This window comes from Magnolia sinica, chromosome 5 (assembly GCF_029962835.1).
Source record: "Magnolia sinica isolate HGM2019 chromosome 5, MsV1, whole genome shotgun sequence".
Lineage (NCBI taxonomy): Eukaryota > Viridiplantae > Streptophyta > Magnoliopsida > Magnoliales > Magnoliaceae > Magnolia > Magnolia sinica.
Window position 1 is genome coordinate 13,456,502 of NC_080577.1, and position 18,499 is coordinate 13,475,000.

The 18,499-nt window shown below is 38.7% G+C and overlaps 1 protein-coding gene across 2 annotated transcripts in view; it reads right to left on the reverse strand.

The window, feature by feature from the left end:
- Nucleotides 1–1,166: 1,166 nt before the first annotated feature.
- The window catches only part of LOC131245494 (serine/threonine-protein phosphatase 5), a 24,241-nt gene continuing 6,908 nt past the window's right edge, over nt 1,167–18,499 (reverse strand). For both annotated transcript variants that reach the window (XM_058244998.1, XM_058244999.1), the window contains exons 5-13: nt 15,081–15,231; nt 14,815–14,923; nt 14,554–14,671; nt 12,690–12,837; nt 8,490–8,738; nt 6,220–6,345; nt 6,037–6,137; nt 3,867–3,941; nt 1,167–1,675 (exon numbers count right to left, since the gene is read on the reverse strand). In XM_058244998.1, coding sequence (XP_058100981.1) covers nt 1,616–1,675; nt 3,867–3,941; nt 6,037–6,137; nt 6,220–6,345; nt 8,490–8,738; nt 12,690–12,837; nt 14,554–14,671; nt 14,815–14,923; nt 15,081–15,231 — 1,137 coding nt within the window. In that variant the 3' untranslated portion in view covers nt 1,167–1,615. The remainder of the gene's footprint in view (nt 1,676–3,866; nt 3,942–6,036; nt 6,138–6,219; nt 6,346–8,489; nt 8,739–12,689; nt 12,838–14,553; nt 14,672–14,814; nt 14,924–15,080; nt 15,232–18,499) is intronic.

An 18,499-nucleotide genomic window follows, 5' to 3' on the forward strand; every position in this document is an offset into this window, starting at 1 on the left:
AAGAAGGAGAAAGAAAGAAAGAAAAAGAAGAAGAGAGAGAAATGAGCCAGGCAAGTTGCTACAAGAAGAAGAGAGATAGAAATGAGCCAGGCAAGTTGCTACATATCCCCTTATCATTTCGAGGGAAGCATTCGACAGGCATTTGCAGGATGTGCCAAGCAGCTCTATGAACATATTGCATTAGATTTCATTTTCTCATCATGGGTCCACCCAAAAGTCTCACATGCAACATATTAGTAACTGATCATAAGAGAAGGTTGACACAACACCAACCAGGAAAAATTCTACAAGACAATTGGGCTGTGGTTTAGAAAGCAGCGATGGCAGTAAACATAAAACATGAGCAGACGAGGGTTTTGAGTCCAGAGATGAGGACGTTGGCTAAGTGGTAAAACTAGAAAGGATGAAATTGAGAGTGGTGTCATTCCAAGCAGCCTGCGAGTAATCGCAATGGGGGAGAATAATGGGACGAGGTTGGAATGGTTTGGACAGTTGCAATCAACAGCTGGGCAGAGCTTTAAATTGGAATGACCGGTGCATCAGACCTACAATTAGAGGCGTACATGAGTCGAACCGAGTCAAGCTGCCAAGCTCGACTCGGCTCGGCCACTTGCTGACCCCAGCTTGAACTCGGCTCAGCGCGGTCCTTGAGCCTGACTGGCCAGCTCAGCTCGGTTCGGTCAGCAGCTCGGGCCAGTTCGAGCCAAGATCGAGCCGAGTTCGCCTGTGCAGCATTTTCACAAACACAAGGTCTGTACCTTCAAAATCTCACTGTATATAAAACAGCTCGACTCGGCTCGAACTCAGTTTCTAACCGAGTCGAATTGAGCTTTTTCGAGTCAAGTTGAGAGAGCTACCGAGCTAACTCTACTCCTGTACAGCCCTACATAGAATAGGTGGGACAGGTCTACAGTGATGGGGATGAAGACTGTAACAAGTGATGTTAGAAGGTTGTAAAATTGAGTGCAGCAATAGGCCAAGTAGCAGGGTCAACTAACAAGTAACAAGAACTGATATTTTTACAAAATAACTAGGTTCCCTGCCAGAACACGTGTTTCCGGCATACAGATTGGCAGACCGCTGCACTATGAATGTCAGCTGTGGACGCATGTTTCCAACTACCAAAAGAAAAGGATGATGAAAGAAATAAGAATAACACAATCAGATAGCGTGCACCACAAATGATGCAGGATATATCAATCCAAATCAAAATTAAAACGAATCTTCCTCCAACATCATGTTCTGATGCATAACAAAAGCTTGAGAAGGCAAAACCAAATAACAAATAACGAAGAAAAGTTATTAAAAAAAAAAAAATCCTACATTTTACATGGGCCTTTGTCGTTTGATCAGCGCCTTCTCCAGCACAAACTTGTCACAAAAGAACGCAAAACTGATGCGCAAAACTGATGCCCAACCATACGTAATGATAACAGAGGGACTGGAAGATGAGGGGTGAAGGACTTTACCCTCGTGGCACTAAAGCTGCATCAACCCAGACTGATTTCTTCTTCAGGCCTCACGCAACAGCCACACGTGTTCTACAAATTTCTGACAATTTAAGGGCTGGAATAAAATCACGGAAAATCTAACTGTAAGTACTCTGTTCATTGGATCAAGAGAACATTCGCAGAAAGTTGTTTGCATATGCCATTGGCTTGACATCCGGATGAGGCTGCACATCAAGTGATTTGAAAAAAAAGAAGGAATCAGCATACGATGACACGTGCATCTTCATACTAGATCATGGTTGGAAATGTTTCAATTCTTCATCAGCCAACGCAACTTGCAGCTTACATCAGCCAATGTGGCATACATGTGCACAAGATCCAAACCGCCAATCAGGCAGGGCCCACCAGGCAGAGACCCATTGAAAGAAAGCTAGGCTAGTTCATTTGGTGGATCACAAATGCATTGAATGTGGACCAATAATTAATTTGCCAGTCATCTAGTTTTTTTGTATGGATGCAGCTTCCTACTGAGTTGACCTGCATGATCTTAAGAAAATGGCATCTACTCAGTAGTGCCGTTCAATGAGTGACTTCGATCTCGTACACATGCCATGTTAACAGGCATGAGTAACAACAGGAAAAAAAAACACACAATACGAGCACACTTCATTAGGCTCAGTAAAATATATTAAATTAAAATATTATCAAAAGAAACAGTAGATCTGGCAATGGGTTGTCGACTGGCTGGCCAACTAACTGGACCCACTTAAAAGCTGGGCTTGGGCTGAGTTCAGTGGGTTTCAGGTCAGGCTCAGATTAGAAAACATGGCCAACTTAACCAAACAGGTTGGACTCAGGTTGACCTTGGTCCACCCAACCTGCCCATATATGAATAAATAAGCAATATTCACCAACAATGCACTTGCTTTTTGGCATACATGTGTAGAAACTTGCAAAAGGTCTAGGGTGTGAGCCCCAGCACCCAATTTCTTTTATAAATGTGTTGGGTTAGGAGATTGGTCTTAGGACTCTACTGATGGATCAGGCTTGGATCCAATGCAGCATGTTTAGATAATGAGTTGGGCTTAAACTGAGCCTGACCAGATCTGAACCCAACCCATTGCCACTACTAGAAAACAGTGCATTTCCCCAGAAAGTACAGATATTATAGTATGCAGTATAAACAAAATAACAATACGAAAAAAAAGTTAGTATGGTACGCCAAATTCATGCAGTGTCCTGACTCCTGCAGCACCCTAACTGTATAAAAATCATATCATCATGGATACTGATGCTCCAAGCTTACACAAGTATCCGGAAATCATAGATACTGCGTTGGGCCTGGTCATCTCATCTGATGCAACCCATTGAGTAAACAAGTGGGGCTTGCGCTTCACCTGACACAATCCGAACCCAACCCATTGCCACCTCTACAAATCAGCGTATTTCACAATTAAATATAGATATTGTAGTGTGTAGTATAAACAAAATATTTTAAAAAATAGTAGGGTATGGTTACGGCCAAATCCATGCCATATCCTGCAGGTACTTGTATGCATATGATATTTCTGGATTGCGGAGACTGATGCTCCAGGCTCACACAGCCATAAATTTATTTATTTATTTATTATTATTTTTTTTAGGAAATGAGAAAAAATCTAAAAAATTAGGAAAAATTATGCCTGATTACTACAAGTGATTGGATTGGGTTCTTTTAACTATTTCATTCGTAGTTTGAGTGTTTGACAAAAAATAAGTTATATATTTAATTACTTATATTATATTTACATAAAATTTAACAAAACAATCAATAAGTTAAATTAAGAGAATTAATTATTAAAAACTTCGAACATTGAAAATTGATTGATAACTAGAACAACTTATAAGTTACAACTTAATTTACAAAAAAATAAGCACAAGTTACAAAGTTACATGTTTCAACTTATTTTAAAATATAGAAAATAAACATACTAGCATAGGCTGCCATACACATAAATGATGTTTGGATACATGGATTCAATGGTCATTTTTTTACCATTAGGACCTATATGCAATCGCATATGGAGTATGCCATCGCAGCATACTATCCTGGATCCTGGATCGCATGTGCCATTGATCCTTCTGAAAAAAATGGCATATGCGATCGCACATGACAACAATGGTGTCTAACTTTCAAGAACATGAAATTATTAATAATTAATATGAGCTTTTATCTAAATGAAAGACATTTTATTAAAAGCTATTTAGATAGACAAGGGTGTTTGATCCAATTTAAAAAGTTCATAGGCAATGTTGTCATCCACAGGAAAGATAAACGGCGCACACGAGTACAGTGAGTTTGAGACAGTATGAAACATTTATGAATTACACTAGAAAGTAATGACAAACTTGCAGATAGTAAAAGGAGCTACTCACCACTGCATCGAAAGAGACAATATCTGGCTTCATCTCCGGGGCTTTAAAACGTATGAATGCACCCTTGTTACCCATCTGTATAACACGGATCATAAACATATTAAAGTTTCAAAACCAGTACTCTATGTGAAAAGAAACCAGTAGCCATAACACAAACACCAGTAGAAAAGTCTGATCAGTGGCAATTGGACCTAATTGTAAAATAGAGCATTTTCAGTTCCTGCCAGTATTTAAAACAGAAACATTGTCCTCAAAATATATTTTGCAAATCATCATTATAAATTTCACAAATTTTAACATAAAAAGCTTCCATTTGACAAAGAGAACATACAAACTAATACCGTTTCATGAAACATGGACTGCATCATGTCAACAAGAGGACTAATTCAGGTATGCTAGTTTGGTCTCAGCTTTCCAGGGATTAGTGGTTGGTTTGTCAATTAACTGGAAAAGAGATCCAAAAGAGGTTGATTAAGAATTAGTTATTTTTGTTTGATACCAATCATATGCACATCCCCCACCTTTTTATTTTGGAGAATGGCAATGGTGCTCTATTGATAATTATACCGATATCAATGGATAGTGAGAATGCATGTGTGGGAATGGACTGTTCAGTCAACCAGCAGTTTCATGAAGCAGAAGATGTCAGGGTGAGGGGAAGGGGATTATCTAAGGTGAATATAGAAAATAACAATTTGGAAACAAAAGGAAAATCCTAGAGGATATTACAGAATCACAAAGATAGGAAGTGTCTGTTGCCAGTCTGTTCTCTCATCAATAAACATAAGCATCGAAACAAGAAGCCTAGCACAGATTTGATCACTAGTACAAACATAACCTAAGGAACTAACATTGGCTATGCAATGAGATCAAAGCACTTGCTATTGCAAATTCCTTCTGTGATTATCCTAAGACCAACATCTTTCAAATAAAAATAAAAAATCGTAAGATCCACAGTCCAGCATGACTGCTTTGAAGATGACCGGCAGATGCCTAAAGATGATAGCACAGTTATATCCTAGGAACAAATATACACAGACAAGTTTGCCTCCATCAATAACATCTGAAGAAAATGGTAAGTAGTTGAAAAGACCATTCAACGGTATCTATTAGACAAACAGGGAACAATGCTTCAAATTGTGAACCATAAATGAAATCATGGAGCTTGCATGAAAGGTAAAATCAAGTTCAAGTGGCAGCTTAATTATTTCAGGGAGGTGATTGCTAGCAGCCAATTCATAATTTTAGTTTTGCTTCTTTAATAATCATTTATGAGGTAAACAGCCTCGATCACTGGACACAGATGAGTGCTACAAACATGATAACTGGGCAAGAGAAATTCCTGTACTAGTGCATCTCAATTGCATGCAAAAAACCAAAACCAGTCTGCAGCCTAGCTTCCAAACACCTTCATAAAATAGCAAGCCATCAAGGGTCATTTTCAAATTTATTTTACACTTTGATCAAGACATACAGCTTCACTCAAATTTTTATAACTAACCAAAAGGTGCTTTATTTATTAGTTCCATTTTTTAATACATAATCTCTACAATTGAGCTATGAGCTCAAACCCTCAAAGGTGCTCTACTCCCTGGTCACCCAGTAAAAAGTGGAACAAGAATAAGATTATACCATTACTAGAGCTGTACATGAACTGAGTTAGCTCAGTTAACTCGCTCAACTCGCCTCGGAAAAGCTTGACTCGACTCGGCTTGGAACCCGACTCGGTTTGAATCATTCAACTCGGATCGGGTTCACTTAATATATATATATATATATAAAACCGTAAAACCTAAACTCGAACTCAGCTTGTAAGCTCGAACTCGACTCGAAAGATTGAGCTCAAGCTTGGCTCGAGCTGCCACAAGCTGCTGACCGAACCGAGCTGGCAGTAGGGCTCGAGGATCGAGCCGAGCTGAGTTCGAGCTGAGGTGGCCTGCTGGCTGAGCTGAACTGAACTAGGCCAAGCTCGACTCGGTTTGGCTCGCGTACAGCTCTAACCATTACACAGCACATGTTGGGAGAGATATAAGGCAAGGTTCAATTTGTAGGAAAAGGAAAATAACCCCAAAGGCATTTGACAAAAGAAGTCACACACATTCCAGATGATGTTCACAAAACAATCAAATGTAATTCATAATTAAGAAATACCTACAAGCAATTTGATTACCTGGTCACAGTAGTTTGGAGCAGAAAATACAGTAATAAGCCTACCATCATGTTCAATCTCATAGCCCTCATCCTTCACTTCATGGGATCGAACAACTAGATCTGCCAAAATTGTTGTGTATGTAACTAGCCATTATAGACAAGCTAAAATCACAAATAACAGAACGCATGGTACCAAAAATACCTAGATTATTTTCCTGTAAAAATCTCTTCGTCACATCACCACCGAATGAAAGACCGACACCACGCTTGCTGGGGCCTCTTCCAGGAATAGGTTGTGGATCACTCCAAAGTAATTCGCACATCAACCCTGATTAAAAACAGTACAAAATATGAACCCTTGTTTAAAACATGGTTAGCTTAATTGAAAGTTTAACAATTTGCAAATTGCTTCAAGGAGAGTACACCCAAAAGGAAACACAAGAAATTAGTCCAATTACATCAAGAAATCATGTTCCTATGTTTGTTTGACATTTTTGGCCAGTAATAATGGAGCACACGTGGTAGTGTGAAATTAGCAAATGTGTCATTATCAAGGAAAAGGGACCAACACTAGCAGAATTAAGGCTGAAATAACCAATAAAACAGATTTAGGTGCATGCCAAAATAAACAGCTAAGAACTACTAAGCATACAAGAGTAAGCTGAGGGGTCAGTAGACTGCCACAAGGTGTCACACGTAATGTCTCATGCACTTGCAGAATTATGAATGCGCAACTTTATTAAAAGGAGAAAAATCACAAGGGCCAAGAATGAAGGATTCAAAATACAGCAATAAAACAGCACAGGGTAAGCAGCAAGGCATTGTTGGAACACACTACAAAACAGACATCATCTCCTATCGAAGATAACTCAGGCCTACTAGCTCCGTACTTGGTGAAGCAGTGCGCTTTTATAATTGGCCTCTCTAGGTGCATGTGCAAAATTAAGAATGGCCAGTGCAGAGATCTCCCAATTCCTTGATTACGTCAGCCACCTTCCATGTACAAGAGAGACCACATGCTGACAAAACAGCATTGCTGGAATCACCTTATAAAAAATAATTTTTTTTTTTTTAAAGGCCCGGCTACTCTCTCAATAGCGATTTTGCAAGCTTGAAGAAAACTGCAGCTTCCGCAAACATAGAATCTATAACCCAATGGTCCTGAAAATTCCAAGATCACGCAGCCCTGTCTTGGAGAATGCCACCAACACAAGCTGGCGCTGGGTTCCCCCAAGAGCACCCATCAAAATTGAACTTCAGAACTCCAGCAGCAGGGAGGCTTCCAAGTAGGCATGCTGACAGGCTTTTCCCAAACACTGTAGAGAACATGGTCCCACCCTGCTCGGAGCATCAACAATGGCATGCCCTTGAACTTTTGATTCACCTATGCCCACAATAAAACAAGAGAACTTCTTCACAATTGCTTCCACCAATGAATTCTTGTCGTTGAAAATTCTGCTGTTCCTTTCCGGCCACAGATTCCACAACCCAGAAGCTGGAAATGACCATATCATCTTGAACTTAAACAGCACCCAACACTTTTTTTTTAGATGGAACGGTGCATTATAAATGGTTTGACTGATTCTTCCTCGTAACAACTTGGTGCTCTTGCCACTGGTCTGATGGTTCTGGGGCAGACCTCCCAAATTTTGGCTGATTCAAAGCCGATGTCAGCACAAGTCAGCATAAAGTCAACTCAACTAGCTTGAGGTTCTAAATGCAGACCAGGAACCTAGACAAGATGACAAACCAAGCCCTGCACCGAATCTGAGCAACATGAGGGGCAACAGGCTATGTGCAAGGATGACAGAGAAATCATTGACGACCAATAATATTCTGGGCCCTTTATATGTAGAAGGAGAAAGCCCCTTTGTATGTAGAAGGAGATTCCACCCAGATGGTTATCCCATCCAGTTTGACTCCGATCTATTATTTGAGGCTCTGTAATAAACTTTACATCCAATGCGACATCAAAGGCTATTTTGCCATTAGAGCAAGAGGTTGCAGATCCCACTTTTACTAATCAGCGAACTATAGCAGACTGAATTTTCAAAGGCATTCTTGCCTTAGAGCAATAGGTTGCAGACCCCACCTTTAAGGATCAGCAAACTATAGAAGACTGAATTTGTACCGCTCAATCATGAACATGATCTCATAAATCTTCACTGCAGTTCATATAACTGAACATTTTTCTCTTTTCATATAACTGAACTTTTTTCTCTTTTACCTTTTCCTTTCTGTTTCTGATTTTTTTACAGTGGATGCACGAACCAAATAACAGATCCTAATATGATGTAATCCTAGAAAATATAATTTCATCACAACAAACTGAATTCAAGTTAAAGAAGTCAATATGCAAGTGAAAGTCAACAACGCCAGGAAAGCAAAAAACTGTGTCTAAAAGCAAGAGTAAAAAAGGGAATTGGAAGGAAAAAAAAACATATGAAGATGTGGAGATCATATAGAAGTTACCTTCCTCAGGAGGCTCACAAAACCGATCAATCGCTCTAATGTCAGAGAGTTTCACCCCATCAACACTAAAAAGACCACCATGAACTACAAAGACCTTTTCATTTATGACATGAGCTAAAGGTAAGCAACAGAATACTTCTGCGAAGAGCTCAACAAATATTTCGCTCAACTTCGATCTGACTTCGCCCTCAAAACCATATATTTTGTTCATGCTCTTGCTCTCATGATTTCCTCTAGCAAGATAAATAGCTGAAATTTTTTAAGAAGATACAGCTATTAGAATGCAATGCTCACAAAAATAACAATTCAAGGTTCATATGAATGGATGAAGTCCAAATAAACAGTAAGATGGGTGACATCTCAATAGCATATAAAATGAAATAATGAAGAAAACATTGAAACTCTTCAAAAAGAAGAATAAGAAGAAGCAAGCATTCTAAAATGCTCGGAATGGACATCAAACATATAGAAAGAAACATGGAAAGACTTTATCACAAATTTATTTATTTTTACATGGGAAGATTTTTCCATTGCCGTGATCCAACAATCGGAAACAAAAGTAGCATGCAACAAATCATGCGAAGAACATGACAGAAAATGAAATAATCAAGAAAACCCTTCAAATAGAAGAACAAGAAAGCATTGAAAATTGCTCAGAATGGACATCAAACATATAGAAAGAAACATGGAAAGACTTTATCAAGGGTTTTTTTTTTTTTTTACATGGGAATATTTTTCCGTTGTTGTGATCCAACAATCAGAAACAAAAGTAGCATGCAAAAAATAATGCAAAGAACATGATATTTTGGCAAAAACAATCAACACAGAAATGCAAATTTCAGAAGGAAAATAGGGGATTTAAATGAATGCGGTGTTATCCTTACCAATAAAATATAAAACACCCATTTTAAAACAAATCTACTGAAAAAATAATCTGATTCTGGAACCAAAAAAATCACTAGTAATGAAAAAGCAATCTATGAGAAAAAGCAATCTCATGTAAAAAAAAAAAAAAGTCAAAAAGACTGTAATTCATTTAGCTGTTGTTCCCCTTGCATAACCATTGGCACCTCTGAAATGTATAGCATTGCTTAATGAAGTTGATTATGCATTGTAAATAGCTTACAGCCTCAAATATAAAGGAGGGGAGGCTGTGACGCTTCAGAATGTATCCTAGGTCCTGTTGCTAACCAATTCACAAAGTAAACTTAAAATGTTTCTACAAGGTTCCTACTGCAGAATATGGAAATTATGTGTTTAAATTATCATTAAAAAGCGTTCCACAAGTTTGAATGGTTCAGAATGAAAAAAGGCCAGCTTGTTCCATTTTCACTCCACCCAGCACCAATCTAAAGTTATTATTCTCCTGACTCTATTTCAAGCCATCAAATTTTGTTTAGCAGCATTTTCATGTTTAATGCCATCAATTGATGTTTGCATATTGTACATGTCATAGTTCTTTTTCATTTTTTTTTTTTTTAAAGCATACAAATCCTAGTTCTCACGCGAAAGGATAATCTAGATGCATCCCAAGCAGTGTTGATCATACACTGAGCTAATTCTTAGTTATAATGGATAAGAAGAAAAAGGGAAAAAGAAGGGGGGAAAAAACTTCGCAAATTACCTTCAATACACCCCCTCAAGTAGAGATGTGCATTGATGCATCGTGAAGTCATTAATAAGTAAAATAATATCTTCAAAGCCTATTTGTCATGATATTTATTATTTGGTCTTCAAGTGCAGGATGATATTGTTGTAAGAAGTTACCTTTAGCTACATTATCTGCAGCCATGGTTAAAAAGCTTGTCCAGTCAAAACCCAGAACTCAAATGAGTAGAGTTGACATAATGAAATTTCAGGTGGAATGGATCAAAATTTCTAATTGAGTGTTGATTGGGGGATTCACTAAATTTAATGAGCCAAGCCAAGAACTCAATAGAGTCAATTAAGAGTGATTCAATGATGTGTTCGCCAGGCAAATTTTCCTTCTATAAACGAAAGACAAGGGTATCGGTATTATTTCTGGCAAGGTGCTCAGGCACTTCTTTGCATCGAAGGATCCATCGCAAGAACATTAAACCATAAAAACAAGCTTTAAGGAGAAAAGCTGTAAAGCTTCTCTTTTGAGTGCCACCATCTAGCAATTGTAATAATGCTGAAGGATTTTTTCAAGGCAGGAAGCCCCATCCCAAAAGAGCAGGAACTCCATCACCAGAGCATTGTGGATCCCATTGCTGATATCTATTATTTTCCATCTTCTGTTACCTCTTTTCTTCTCCTTCTACCCTTTTATTGTTTGACTTTAGTGGTGGCTCGATCTCTTTTTCTTTTATTTATTTTTTTAATGGCTGTGGCTGGATCTCATTAACGTTACTATTTGAAGCACTGGATGAATAACACTAGCCAAAGCTATTTTCCCTCAAACATTTCCTATTCTCTCATATTTAATGATTATCCTATATGTTTTACTATTTTTTTTTTTCATGCATTTAACGAATATCAAGTCCTGAATATTGAGACTAAATTGAGTCTTCCAGTTGACAGTTGACTCGGGTCACTTGCAAGTATGGTCGAGCTTCCAGGATTTCAGCTAATCCGTAAGCCTAAGAGATTATTAGCTAATACCTCTGAAAAGATTAGCGCTTAGAGATGAGCAAGTGTTGACGAAAACCTCAATCTTGACATAAAATAGGCCTAGAGCCATCAGTTAATGGACGTAATTACCTAATAGATAGAGCTAACAGAATCATTGGTGTACTGTTTTTCATTATTTTTTACCAATGTAACTCTACCGTAGTGGCCAGGCTAGGGCAATGGAGGCAGGATTTTCTTTGGCAAGGAGCTACCAATGTTCATAACTTCCACTTGATGAGGTGGGAGGAGGTGTGCAAACCTTTGATTGGGAAAATGGCCATGGCGGTTTGGTACAGAGGAAGGGGGTCTTTGGAGAAATGTGATAGCTAGTAAGTATGAAATCAAGGATGCAAGATGGTGGATTAGGGAATCATTGTTATACAAGGCTTTTGAGCTGTGGAAGGCGGTTGAGCATGTGGCCCACATATTCAAGAGGGTGTTTGCTTCTCGATGGGGGGCAAGGACAGAATCCGTTTTTGGAAGGACATGTGGCTTGGCAAGGGGCCGTTCCAGGCCAAGCTCCCAAGGTTAGCAAGGGTTGCAAACTTGCAACAGATGTGAATGTTTCCATTGCTCGGTGTTTCCTTCATGGGCGTGAATGCAGTGTAGACCCCTCTTGTAGAAGGAATCCGACGAAAGAGGAGCAGGAGAGTTTATTCAGTGATTACTGTGATTCATGGCTTTCAGCCCTCGCCTTGCTAGAAGGATGCATTGGCATGGAGGATGAATGAGTCAAGCCAGTTTTTGGTCAAGTCCAATGGGATGCTCTACAACCTGTCGTCATGTGCACTCTTGAGCCTGGCAGCTTCTGCATGATGCTATGGTGCTCCTCCTAAGGCCACGGCCATTGCATGGCTAGTTGATTGGAACAAGGTTCTCACTATCGATAGGCTCCATAAAAGGTCAATGATCATTCCGCCCCATGTCGTTGTGCAATGCAAAGTCAGTAAAACTTGTTTATACATTGCCTGCTAGCGCGGTGTGGGAGAGGTTTTTTACACTGTGGGTGTTTCATGGAAGCATTGAAGGTTTATTCTTGGTTTGCCATGGCGAAGGTGTTGGGAAAAGTGGTAAGGTTTTATGGAGGGTTTCTTTGCTAGCCAGGTTATAAGCTATCTGGGGGGAAAGGAACAACCAGTGTTTTTGCGATCAAGGTGGCTTGGCCGCAGGGGTCTTTTGGTGTGCTAAGTCTAACATGCTGAAGTAGGCTTCTTCCCTAAAAGTTTCTAATGAGTGTTATCTCCACCTTTTGAGTCAGGTTGTGGTAGTCTTTTTTTTAAGGTGTGGTTGTCGAATTTTGGTTCCCATCTTTTGGCATTTTTCAACCAAATTTCATTGCCTTAAAAACGCTTTAGCAAGTGCAAAAAATTTATATTTTGTAACCAACATTGTTGCCATGTGGTTCCCCATGGATGAAAGAATCTATCAAAGATTCGGATGTTCCAAAAGCAAACAAGATTCGGAGCTAAAAGAGAGAGTTCAGATAGAGATAATGTATGATCAACAAAAAACAGGGCAACTAAAGTAAGATAAAATTAAATATCCGAATAAGGGAAAATGCTTTACCTGACGGAGACATACACTTGAATGCAAATAGTGTGAGAATGCATTCAAGAGAAAAGGAACCACGATCCACAAAGTCGCCATTGAAGAGATAGGGATTCTCTTCTGAGGGGAGCCCATTCAGCTCAAATATGTTCAATAGGTCGTAATACTGCAATTTTGCCAAAATAGAGAATCTCAGCTCTTCAAAGTCTGGCATTATGAAAGAGATCAAGTATGCAAATGATGATCTCGATCGCTAAGGACATTGCTTCTAATCCCTGACGTCTACCAGTTGAGTTGAAGAAGGAAAAAACAAAAACCAACAAAAAAGCTAAAAAAAGTATGTCCATAGAAGAGAACCTCAGCAGAACACAAATTGTACATGCAATACAAAAGAAATTATTAAAATCCAATTAAAACTTGGTAAATATTAAAGATGTCATGTGCATCATTTGATTACTGCGGAACATGCAGGAACCAGGAACCAACATATGACAAAGTGAATATAGGATAAGCACACCCAGCTGGGTATCCCAGCTGGTGCGTATCACTCTGCTGACACAGTGTGGGCCCGGATCAAGTCTTACCAAAATATTAAAAAATAAAATAAAAAATTGAATACACGCTAGGCTTCATGCTCCACAAATTGAAATCATTTAATCGGGCATTGTACGAGGAACGCATCCCAAATTGAGATCAAAGCTTCGGTAGATGAAGCCATCTCTTATGATTTTTCGTTTTAGAACCCACAAAGAAAGATCATACAAAATATTGGCCAACACTAGCATTGCTTAACAGCAAAAATAATGCAGAATCTTGGCTCATGCGAATATCAGATATGGCAGATTTCCACCTATCATCATCATCATAGCCTTATCCCAACCAATTGGGGTTGGCTGCATGAATCCTTTTACGCCATTCCACTCTATCAAGGGCCACAACTGACCATAGGTCATCAAGTATCTCCTTACTACCCCCATCCAAGTCCTTTTGGGCCTTCCCCTTGCCCCTTTAGAGCCTTCAACTTGTACCAACTCACTCCTAACAGGAGCAGTTCTTCGTCTCCACTGCCCATGATCAAACCATCCAAGTCTACTTTCCCCATATCTTATTACCCATCAGTGCTACTCTTAAATTCCCTCGAAATGCATTCATTTCTAATTCTATCCCTCCTTGTCTTGCCACTCATCCATCTCAACATCCTCATTTCAGCTATACTCATCCTATGAATATAATGTTCCTTAACTGCCCAACATTCTGTCTAAAGCGCGGCTGGTCTTATAGCATTCTATAAAATCACCCTTTCAGTTTGCGCGGTACATGACGATTGATACAACTCCAGAGGCACATCTCCATTTCTTCCACCCCCCTCTTGGATTCTATCGGCAACATCCTTCTCAATCTCTCCACTCTCATGAATTATCGCCCCAAGATGTCAAAAGTGGTCATCCTGGGAATCTTCTTGGTCAGCAATCTTAACTGATTCCTTATTCACACTCCCACTATTACTAACATTACACTTCATATAATCTGTTCTAGTAAGATTAATTTTAAATCCTTAAATTTCCACCTATCAGTAAATGGGAAAAAAATCCCATTCATGGTTGATACTTCCAGTGGTTCTTTTTAATTTATGACCAGCAATTAGCATAGGTCTCTCAGTTTAAAAGCAAAGGAGTCAACAAGACTGAACCAACACAACTATGAACAAGGCAAGTGTTGATGAGAGTTCAAGGGTCCATATGATGCCTAATTCTGCTGCTTTATGTGGACTTGTGGATGTATAAAGGGATAAATTTTCTTAAGTTCAAACTCCAGCTAAAAATTTCTTTAACAAGCATAACATTGAATCTTAAAAGGAGAGGGATGGGGTAGGTATACCAACCTGACCATGTATGTCACCACAAACTGTAAAATGATTGCCGACTGGAACAGTTATATCAACAAGAGAAGGCAAAGCTCGCAGCATTTCCATGGCTTGGAAGACAATCTGGTATGCATATCTATGACAAAGCACGTGCACATTAAGGAAATAATGAGAAAGCTATAAATTTATAAAATTATGATGCAACAAATCAGCATGGCATAAAAATAACTAAATAAATAAAAGCACAGGGCATGAATTAGCATTCCCATATACCCATACCGTTTGTGTATGCACTTCTGGTTTTTGAAGTCATCCATCATTTTCTTAACAAATTCCAAAGTAACAACATCTCCCTCTATCCGTGCACCAGCATACTGTGGCTCCACATCTGTTATTTAACAGAATGTAGAAATTTCAGTACTTGATGCTAATAGCAGGATAAGCACAGATCAGCAACAGAAAAATGATATCTTCTGACCAAAGGTAATTTCAGGCTTTCACTTCCTTGCCATTTAATCATGTCTTCAATACGGAAGAGCAAATACCTATGGTATGAAAATCTATAGATTCAGCAACAGAGCGTCTCTCAGAATCTTGTACAGCAATGGCTTCTTCAAATCTGAGTTTTTGTACTGCTTTCTCACATTCCTTCAACTTCTTGGTAGCATCAGGATCATTTGGACAAATTCTTTTGACCTGATGCGCATTAAGGGAAAGGGGATGAATATATTGGACTATCACATTGAAACTATCCAGTCCCAACTAACACTGAAAATACAGTAGCCAACAAGAATACATGCACTATGGGTGTAAAAATTCATACTTTCTACAAAAAAAAAAGGTGCACATGTTGTGTGATGATTGACAGTTCACTCAAATTAAATCTAACATAGAAAGTCAAGGTAATTGGTTAATTTATATTAGACTAACAATAACATTATAACGCTTCTAATTCTACTATCTTGTAAGTTTATAAAGTAGATTCAAATGACAATAGATTGACAAAATCCATGTTAGAGACGAGCCAGAGAAAGAAAAAAAAAAAGATGCCTGGAAGAGTCAACGAGGCAATGTGATCTCGGCCATTAGTATGAAGCTACCTGCCATATGCATGTAAAATATTATGAAACTTCATAAGATCAAGCTACTTTGCTTATTGAAGCTATATGGGCCTGCTGAGAGGTTTTGGGATTGACCGGCCTAAGTTGGTCTTGACTCACCTTTAGGTTGAGGATGATAAACAAGTTTCGTGTGAAGCCTCATTAGAGTTGGTGCTTTGAAGCCGTCTCCGGCCTCCATGAGAATTTGGGGAAAACTACGGGTAGGAATTGTGGCATATCATGTATGTAGTGGACATTAACTCCTGGGTAGACTAGATCAGATGAATAGAAAAAGGACTTTCGACTTCTTTTCCTAATAAGCTAATCATTGAAGGGATCTCTTGAATGTCTTGTCGTGTGAAAATATGGGACCTGAGTGTCACGACCCAAAATTTGGTACCAGGTGCGCATCCCAGACCTGAGTTCCGTGTCACGACTCGTACACCAGGTGTACTTAACCCAGCAAAATGTATAGTTTATTCAAAGGCATTGGTTATATTGATTCTAAGTTCCATTTACTGTCATTCACACACAATAAGTAAAAACCACCTTCTATTCATGCCAAACAATTATAACCATCCAAAAACCCACCCATCTGAGGTCATTGTTCCAATGCAACTATCAATACAATGGGAGATAAATTCATGTCCAGCACAATCCATTCCATAAATGCGGTAATTAAATAGAAATTAATCCAAAATGAACAAATATAAATACTTAGTAATGAAATAGAAAGACCAGTAATCAATCCAACATAGCGAGTTCCTCTTCAATTAAATAAGGCCATGTGTCCCGTGGATCGTTCACTAGCTTGACTGCATCTTCCTATCCTTGTGCCAACGATTCAGTCTCAGTTACATCTATACGATTTTTCATCAGGCTTAGTGAGAAAAAAACATTAAAGGTAAGTGGGATTTTAATTTAAATTTTAAATTAAAGAGGAGAGAGATAAGTGGGATTGGTTGTAACCTCTCTTCCCTATCTCATAGAGTTTTCCGAATTTGGATTCCTCCAAATCTCTTCTAAATACAGGGGATTCCCCCAGACCTCTACCAAAAGAGAACCAGAGGAAACCCTAGCGAAAAACGAAGAGAGAGAGAGAACGTAGGAAGGACCTTGATCCTAATTGGTACCTTTAATGTTTTTTTAGTTAATTGCTATTATTTCTCAAATCTTCATGATGAATGGCTTGAAGCAATCCAAATTCCTCTTCTTAAGACGAGAAAAACTCTACGAGATAGGGAAGAGAGGTTACAACCAATCCCACTTATCTCTCTATTCTTTAATTTAAAAATTAAATTAAAATCCCATTACCTTTGATGTTTTTTTTCTCACTAGGCCCGACCAGCTTACGTTCTATTGATGAAAAACCATACAGATGTAATAAAGACTGAACCATTGGCACAAAGATAGGAAGATGTGGTCGAGCCAGTGAACGATCCACACGACAAATGGCCTTATTTGACTAAAGAGGAACTCGCTGTGTTGGATTGATTACTGATATCTCTATTTCATTACTTACGATTTATAGTTGTTCATTTTAGATTAGTTTCTATTTAATTATCATATTTGTTGAATGGATTGTGCTAGTATGAATTTATCCCCTATTGAATTGATATTTGATAGTTACATTGGAATAATGACCTCAGATAGGTGGGTCTTTAGATGATTATAATTGTTTGGAATGAATAGAAGATGGTTTTTATTTATTGAGTGTGAATGATGGTGAATGGAACTTAGAACCAATATAACCAATGCCTCTGAATAAATTGTACATTTTGTTGGGTTAAGTACATTTGGTGTACGAGTCGCACACGAAACTCGGGTCCGGGATACACACTCGGTACCCGAATTTCGGGTCGTGACAGTTACATGTAACTGAGATTGAACCATTGGCAGAACGACAGGAAGATGCGATCAAGCCAGTGAACGATCCACTGGACACGTGGCCTTATTTGACTGAAGAGGAACTCGTTGTGTTAGATTGATTACTGATCTCTCTATTTCATTACTTAGGATTTATATTTGTTCATTTTAGATTAGTTTCTACATAATTATCGTATTTGTGGAATGGATTATGGTGGACATAAATTTACCACCCATTGAATTGATATTTGATAGTTACATTGGAATAATGACCTCAGATGTGTGGGTTTTTGAATGGTTATAAATGTTTGGAATGAATGGAATATGGTTTTTATTTATTGTGTGTGAATGACAATGATGGAACTTAGAACCAATATAACCAATGCCTCTGAATAAACTGTACATTTTGCTGGGTTAAGTACATTTGGTGTAGGAGTCGCAACACGGAACTCGAGTCTAGGATACGCGCTCGGTACCCGAATTTCGAGTCGTGACACTGAGCCACTTACATTTTGCATCCTAGAGATAAAGGCTTCATGACTAGTTTGAAAGCAACATGCTCTAAATGTTATGCTTGATAGGATCACAAAAGTTAGAGTTTCATTTGAAGAAAGTGAAAGAAATGACAAGCCCACTTCATCCAGGTGTGCTAAAGCTTAAATTTGCTAGGTGCTCTATGGCAATCTCAAGTTCTAGCATCCCGCTCATATTGAGGGGGTGTTTGAGAAATGATAATGGGGATGTCTCGGTGCCTTTGTCAAGGTCTTGCAGGGATGAAGGATCTCAATCTGAAAATGCTCTTGAACATAAAATTTTGCCTCACGTCAAATTGTTGGGGGGGGGGGGGGGGGAGGGATGGATTCTCTGGAAGTTGCAGCTAAATGGATGCTTTTGATACTAACAGCAGGTAAAAAGCCTAAGATGGTGCTTCGTGCATGAATTATCAACAACGATCAAGTTGCAGATATCCAAGATAAAACTAAATTATACTAGAAGGA